General features: G+C 54.2%; 1 protein-coding gene across 3 annotated transcripts in view; it reads left to right on the top strand.

Moving 5' to 3' along the window:
* The first annotated feature begins 1011 nt into the window (after positions 1–1011).
* CAMK1D (calcium/calmodulin dependent protein kinase ID) overlaps positions 1012–7433 on the top strand; it is a 457067-nt gene continuing 450645 nt past the window's right edge. Inside the window, exon 1 of one of the 3 annotated variants that reach the window (XM_017529857.2) lies at positions 1012–1411. In XM_017529857.2, the coding sequence (XP_017385346.1) occupies positions 1320–1411 (92 nt within the window). In that variant the 5' untranslated portion in view covers positions 1012–1319. The remainder of the gene's footprint in view (positions 1412–7433) is intronic. The other 2 variants (XM_017529856.2, XM_017529858.2) reach the window with 2 other exon arrangements.

The following is a 7433-nucleotide window of genomic DNA, read 5'->3' as shown; positions in this document are numbered from 1 at the left end:
AGGTCGCCCCTGCAGGTTGGGGACCAGGGAACTGGAGCACGTGGGCCGCCCTCTGACAGGTGGACACCAGGAGTGCAGCGGGCAGGCCAAAGTACAGCTGGGAGATGGCAGTCGGGAGGGAATTCTCTGGGTTAGTTTGGCAGCCCTTAGGAAAGCAGGTGCCTGCCCCTAGGAAAGCAGGTGAGCCCCTCCTTCGAGGGGACTGCGGGGCAGACGATCACTTTCCACTAAGTCTCTAGGAGGAGAGAGGGAGATGCGAGAAGGGGCCAAGCGTGAGCCAGGGTAGCCAGGCCGGCCAGGTCCGCTGGCTGCTCCAGCCCAGCGCCGGCGCCCCCACAGGGCCGCCAAACACCCCCAGGAGTTTTGCTCGCAAAGGGACCACGAGGCAGCTGCTGGCGCGTCCTGCGCGTGCCCGCCTGGAGGCTCCCAGGCTTGCTCCTCCCGGGTCCGTCCCGAAACTGACGTGAAACCGATTTGGTGCAATGCGAACGAGCTCCTGCCCGCCGCCCGGGCCTGGGGAGCTCCTGCCGCCGCCTGCATCCCAGCAGCCGCCGCCCGTAGCCATAACAACAGGCCCCCGCCCGCCCTGCACCGCGCCCCTCGGGTCCCCCGTGCCACCCGCCCCAGCGCGGGAAGGCGCCCCGCCCTCGGCGACCCGCATCCGGCCGCCGCGCACCCCCGCCCGCTCAGCGCTTCCGAGCCGCGCAGAGGCGCCCCCTCCCGCCAGAGACGGGAAAGCCCCGGCGCCCCCAGACTTGGCTCCGCGTCTAGCTACCCGTGGGGCTGGGGCTCTCCCGCGCGCGCCCCGCACCTGCCGGGGGCCCGCACCCGCCCTCGCCGGGGCTCCAGGGGGCGCAACGGCCGCGGCCCGGCGTTCCCTGGAGGGGAGCGGGACATCCCCGAAGGCGGCGCGCGGGAGGCAGGGAGCGGCTGGGGCGCACTGGGAGGGCGGGGAGCCCGCGGGAGGAGGAGGAGGAGGAGGGGGAGGAGGTGCGAGAGTGGGGAGCGCGGCGGGCGGCTGGGAGGGAGGCAAGAAAGTAGCAGAAAGTGAGGCTGGCAGGCGGCGGCAAAGGAGCCGGCGCGCGGCGGCGGCAGGAAGTCTGTGCCCGAGAGCAGCAGAAATAAGAGCCAGGGAGGGACCGCGGCGGCGGCGGCGAGAGCGAAAGAGGAAACTGCAGAGGAGGAAGCCGCGCAGCAGCCGAAGCTGCCCGGCTCGGCGCCCGGCATCCCCGCCGCCCCTGCGCCCGCGCCGCGCCGCGCCCCCGGCGCCCCCTCCCCAGCGCGCCCCCAGCCGCCCCTCCGCGCCGCGTTCGTCGGCCATGGCCCGGGAGAACGGCGAGAGCAGCTCCTCCTGGAAAAAGCAGGCTGAAGACATCAAGAAGATCTTCGAGTTCAAGGAGACCCTCGGAACGTAAGTGGGGACCGGGGACGTGAGGGCGGAGGTGGCCGCGGCGGGGGCTGCACGGGCGGCTCCGGCTGCCACCGCCGCCGCCAGCACCGCGGCAGGAACCTGGCCCGTCGCTGCGCCTTCATTGTCCCGCTCTCGGCGCTGCGGAGCCCCCCGAGCGCGCCCGACGCATGGGCCTGCGACCCCGGGGTGGGCTCGGTTCCCGGGAGGGGGAGGGGCAGCGCCGAGCTGTCAGGGAGCAGCCCACGCGGGCGGGCGACTTCCCACTTCCCCTGCCACCGCCGCCCTCTCCGTTGCCTTCTCCCCACGCGTGACTGTGGGCTGAGCATGGTAGGAATGGCTGTTTACCGGCTGTGTGCGTTTACTCGCCGTGTGCATGGGCGCACCGCGTTGGCGAGACGTGGTCACGAGAAGATCAGCCTCCAGTCATTCCCATTTCTGTCCTTACATCATGTATTCCTATGGAATTGACATCTGCACGTATGAGGTGTAGGCAAGACTTTGGATGGCCACGCGAGGATGGAAGGGAAGGGCTTCGCAGGGCTCACGGTCACACGTGGGCAGAGCCTCCCGGGAGGGTCTGTGCGTTTCTCGTGGGCTCGGCTGCACGCGCCGGGGAGCGCTTCTCCAAGGGAGGGTCTGTGCGCGTCGCTGCGCGGGCGGTGCTCTCTCGGCTGCGTTGAGTCCATGCTGATGGCTGCGTCTCAAGGAAGCAGAAATAATCTGAAGTCGATGGCAGGAACGCTCCAAGCATGTGCTGCTCAGCTCGACTGCTGTTCCCTTTCTGCCCAGGAGTTGGGTCTTGTTCTGTTTTGGAGCAGCTCAGCATAGGTGGGGAGGCTGATAGTGAAAGAGAATCAGGACCTGCCGAATGAGTCTGAAGTTCAAATTATTTTCTTCCCTCATACGATCAGTGTTTGTTGTGGATTAGTATCTGTCAGTGTATGTGTATTCACGCACAGATGTGCAGTCTGAAGTGTACATTTTGCAGGGGTTCATGAAGGTGTTGGTTAGGCTGGGAAGAAAAGGAGGAGATATTTCATGGTATAGATCAGTGTGTTGTTGGGTGCTCTTTCTTTCCTTCCTTCTTTTTTTCACAGTGCTTGTTTTTGTGCTTGGTCTGTTTTTCCAGCACCACATTACCCAGATTGTCGTCGCCTCCAGGCTCAGGGTTTGCTGCTCTTCAGTTATTTTCCTTCACCCCCACGCAGATCTGCAGGGGGGGGTCCTCCGGAGGGAAGTTGTGAAGGTGGTGTTCCCAGCTCTGCTTCTGATTCCCGAGAAAGGTGTAGCTGAGGACTAGAGTGGGGTCTCCCTGCTGTGGCTGCTGCCTTTCAGGGAGGGCACGTCTTTGCTAGCTTTGTTGAAATGAAAACAAAAAAGACGTACCTTTTTAATAAAGAAGGATTTGGGGTGTCCTCTCAGTGCAGCCAGGTAAGGGGTTAGTTTGGGTCAAAACTTTTGAAGATTGCCACTGAGGTTTATTCGGGTTTGGGGTTGTGATTCTGAGATGCTCCAATTACTGAATAACAAGAAAGCGTGGCCTTTTCTTGTCACCCAGGACCCGAGCTGTGGCCGCCGATGAGGATGAGGGGGTGTGAGAGCGTCGGGACCCACTCTGTGTGAGTGCCTTTCTGTGCCTGCCTTGTTCCCAACTGAGCCCTCCACACTAGCTTCCAGCCTCTGGGTGACTGAGGCACCGTCCCCTAACTGGTCCTCTGCAGTGGCGGGCTGCTGAGTCTTGGCCAGCCTGTTTGGAGATGATTGCGGCTGGTTTTCACCTTGGGGCAAAATGGGGATTTGCCTTCTGGTGCCAGAGTACAGCTCTGGAAGAACAGCTTCTTGGACTCCAGCCTTGTTCCCTGTGAGCTTTGGGAATGGGTCTCTCTTAGGGTCCCAAAGCATTGCATTCTGCCTGGGATGCAATTCTTTGCAAAGGAACTTCCCACGGTAGTGCCAGCAGGGGACCTAGAAGAGTGAAAGAGAAACAGTGCGATGATCAAGATGTTTTTACTCCACATAATAATCATGGTAATCATAGGTGATATTCTGAAATCTATACCTAGGACCAGGTATTATTCTACATGCCTTGTGGGTATTAACTCATTTAAATCTCAGAGTAACCTATGAGGCAGGTATTTACCATCATACCCAATCTGCAAATGAGAAAACTAAGGCGGCAGAGATATTATGTGAGCTGTCAAACCTTAGCTAGCTATTACGTGGCGGAGCTGGTATTCACAGATAGGCAGAGTAACTTTTGATTATCCATACAGGGTTGACGCACTTTGTAGATTTTGTAATGGCAAATGCTTAGTAGATAATTTGACTTAACTTTAGTATTTGGAAATTGAACTTTAATATTAAAGTAAAGAAAACATAATGGGTGGGGCATGGGGGCTCACACCTGTAATCCCAGCACTTTGGGAGGCCGAGGCAGGTGGATCACTTGAAGTCAGGAGCTGGAGACCAGCTTGGCCACCATGGTGAAACCCCATCGCTACTAACAATACAAAAATTAGCCGGGTGTGGTGGTTATACTTCCAGCTACTTGGGAGGCTGAGGCGGGAGAATCACTTGAACCCGGGAGGCGGAGGTTTCAGTGAGCTGAGATCGTGCCACTGCTCTCCAGCCTAGGCAACAGAGTGAGACTCAGTCCCAAAAAACTAAAATGAAATAAATAAATAAGAAAGCATAATGATGGCAATCGTGATAGCATAATGTTATCTAAACTTGGAAGCATTTTAGAGCTTTTGGATTGTCATTATTTTGCCTTGGTGGACTTTCTAGAAGTGGCCCCCAGTTCAAGATGCCTGCTCCACCCTGGGCCACGACCAGTGACCCTGGCCTCAGTCTTAATGTGGAGGTGACTTCTGGTACCTACAGTGTGGATTTTGAGTCTGGGCCCTTCTCTTGTTTTAAATGAAATCTGCCACAAATGAAAGGCACCAGCAATTAACCGCTGGCATTCATTTCCAAAATATGCATCAGTTCCAGTGACTTCTTTTGCCCCGCTGTCACCATACATCTTTAAGATAGGAAGCCAGGAAAGCCCTGTAAGAAGCTTGGCTGTCAGCTCCCAGTGTTCGCATGCGTTTAAAATAAAGCATCATAAAGGCTGCAGGCACACTCACTTTGCCAGACTTTGTAATCTGATATCTGCTGCCTTGTCTACCTATCTTGTCTCACAGAGCAGAGCGTTTACTGTTGGAAGCTAAGGGGTCAAGGCGTTTGGTCTGTGTGGTTAGAGTGGGGGCTAAATGGGAGCGAAGGTTGGCCCAGGGGGGTGGAAATGAGATTGAGGAAGCAAAGAGCAACACAGAGAAAGGACTGGGCTTTATGGTTTGGTCTGGATTGTCTGACGCACCTCTGAGTCAGGTCTCAGGGAGAAACCTTTCAATCTGTACGCTTCAGTTCAGCCTCCTATAAAAGGGAGTCCCAGAACATACCCATATCGCTGAATAAGGTAGTGAGACTGAATTATTGTTTGTTAATCAGCATGTTTTCAGACCCTCGGCGCACTATGAGAGCAAGTAAATATTATGTAATGGCAAATTATGAGGGGTACACATTTCTGTTGGTGGATTTGTTCAGGCCATCTCTATTGTAGCTATCTTTCATTAATTTCTGAAAAAATAAAAAAAATTAAAAATTAAAAAAAACCCTAAAATACTACTTGGAGAAGTACATGGATGGGAAGAAAGCTTCAGTGTGGTGTCTACGAAGTACCCCAGACTCATCCAAGTCACTTCTTCAATTTCCAGGCTGTGAAATGCCTGTGGAGAGGCCTGGGTACTTGGCACGTTACAGAATGAGTCTCCCAACAAACCTCATTTCTCCTGGAGTACAGAACATGACATGCCCTAGAAAATGTATCTTCATCTCCGCAGGGTATGAATACATGTTTTTCATATAGACTGCACATTTGAAGTTGAAGTCATTCCTGTCTGTAGATGGCTGGACAAGGGATCGTGGAGGATTTGAGACTGGGTTCCAGGTCCGGCTCAGCCATGAGGCATTTTGTGGCCTGTGGGCTGCTTGGACATTGACCTACATTGCCTTCGCCCTGTCTCAGTTTCTTCATCTATAAAATCAAGGCAGGTTGGGGGGGTGGGGAACAGGGAGGATGAAATAATATTCTTTTTCTTTTTTTTTTTTTTGAGATGGAGTCTCACTGTGTGACCCAGGCTGGAGTGCAGTGGTGTGACCTTGGCTCACTACAACTTTCACCTCCTAGGCTCAAGTGATTCTCCTGCCTCAGCCTCCTGAGTAGCTGGCTAATTTTTTTTTTTGTTGTTGTTGAGACAGAGTCTCACTCTGTAGCCCAGGCTGGAGTGCAATGGTGTGATCTCAGCTCACTCTAATCTCCGCCTCCTGGGTTCAAGTGATTCTTGTGCGTCAGCCTCCGAAGTAGCTGGGATTACAGGCATGTGCCACCTGGCTAATTTTGTATTTTTAGTAGAGACGGGGTTTCACCACATTGGCTAGGCTGATCTCGAACTTCTGACTTTGTGATCTGCCTAGCCTGGCCTCCCAAAGTGCTGGGATTACAAGCGTGAGCCACTGCACCTGGCGTAATTTTTTTATTTTTAGTAGAGACTGGGTTTCGCCATGTTGGCCAGGCTGGTCTCGAACTCCTGACCTCAGGTCATCCACCTGCCTTGACCTCCCAAAGTGCTGGGATTACAGGCGTGAGCCACTGCGCCCGGCCTAATTTTCAATTGGCAACCCTAAGATTCTGTGGCTCCTTGTGTAAGGAGGGCACTTGCTTTTGTTCCCTAGGGGCGTTCTTTGTGTGGCTAGGTGCAGCTCAATTCTGTTTGGAGGAATTTTTTTTTTTTTTTTTTCCGGGACGGAGCCTTGCTGTGTCACCCAGGCTGGAGTGTAGTAGTGCAGTCATAGCTCACTGCAGCCCCAAACTCCTGGGCTCAAGTGATTCTCCTGCCTGAACCTCCCAAGTAGCTGGGACTACAGGTGTGCACCATCATGCCTGGCTAATTTTTATTTTCTGTAGAGACAGGGTCTTGCTGTATTGCCCGGGCTGGTGTCAAACTCGGGGCCTCAAGTGATCCTCCCACTTTAGCCTTCCAAAGTGCTGGGATTACAGGTACGGGCCATTGCACTTGGCCCTGGAGGGACATTTTTTGTGACCATACTAGTAGCAAAATGAGAGCTTGGGACCAGCACCCCGATTCCACTTCATGTCAATAGCTGTGTGTCTCCTTTTTCATTAAGTGAGTGCCTGCCGCGTGCTGCTTTAGGAAGAGTATAAATAGAAGCTTCTGTGGGTCAAGCACCGTCTTTCATCTCAAACTCCGCTTCTTAGTCTGAAGTTGCCCATTAAATACACCTATTACGGACACAGATGATTGGTTTGTCCAAAAGTCCAGATGGAAAACAGACTCGACTTTTCTTTTTTGGTGTGTGTGTGTGTGTGTGTTTGTGTGTGTTGGGGCAGAGAATGCACAGACACTTGCGGTGGTTCATATACTTGGCTCGTGGATTTCACTGCCGTTTTTCTGGGGTTACGCAGAATCTGAGAGTTCATGAGAAGCATTTGGAAGAACGTTACCGGGAGAAAAGGAGGGATGGGAAGGCCCTAGACTTCTCCTCGAGGGCATCCCCGCTGCAGTCTTCCTTAGACGCTTGGATTTCCCAGTCCTCTTGTTTTGAGGCGTGGTGTAAATTCAGCCTCTCATACATTTAAAAATATCAGTTGAACACCTGCTATATTCTAGGCACTGAGGAGACGACAGTGAACAGACGAGAATGCCTGGTCTCCCAGAGCCACAGAAATCACAAGGGACAAAGAGGGGAAAGGAAGAGCAGGTTAGAAGCTGCAGGTTAGGCAGGAACCAAGAGCCAAAGGGGATGTGTGGGGTGGGGCGATGGCAGCTTGAGGCGACGCTGGAATGCAGATCTGGAAGGGCTGTCTGAACGGAGACTCTTCTAGTCAAAGGCAGCAGCAAGGGCAAGTGCCTGATGCGGGAGCCTGCCTGGAATTTTTTTTTTTTTTTTTTTTTTG

The sequence above is a fragment of the Cebus imitator genome, unplaced genomic scaffold (genome assembly GCF_001604975.1).
Source record: "Cebus imitator isolate Cc_AM_T3 unplaced genomic scaffold, Cebus_imitator-1.0 Scaffold61, whole genome shotgun sequence".
NCBI lineage: Eukaryota > Metazoa > Chordata > Mammalia > Primates > Cebidae > Cebus > Cebus imitator.
The sequence above is the reverse complement of the archived record's forward strand: the minus strand, read 5'-3'. Positions and strand labels throughout refer to the sequence as shown.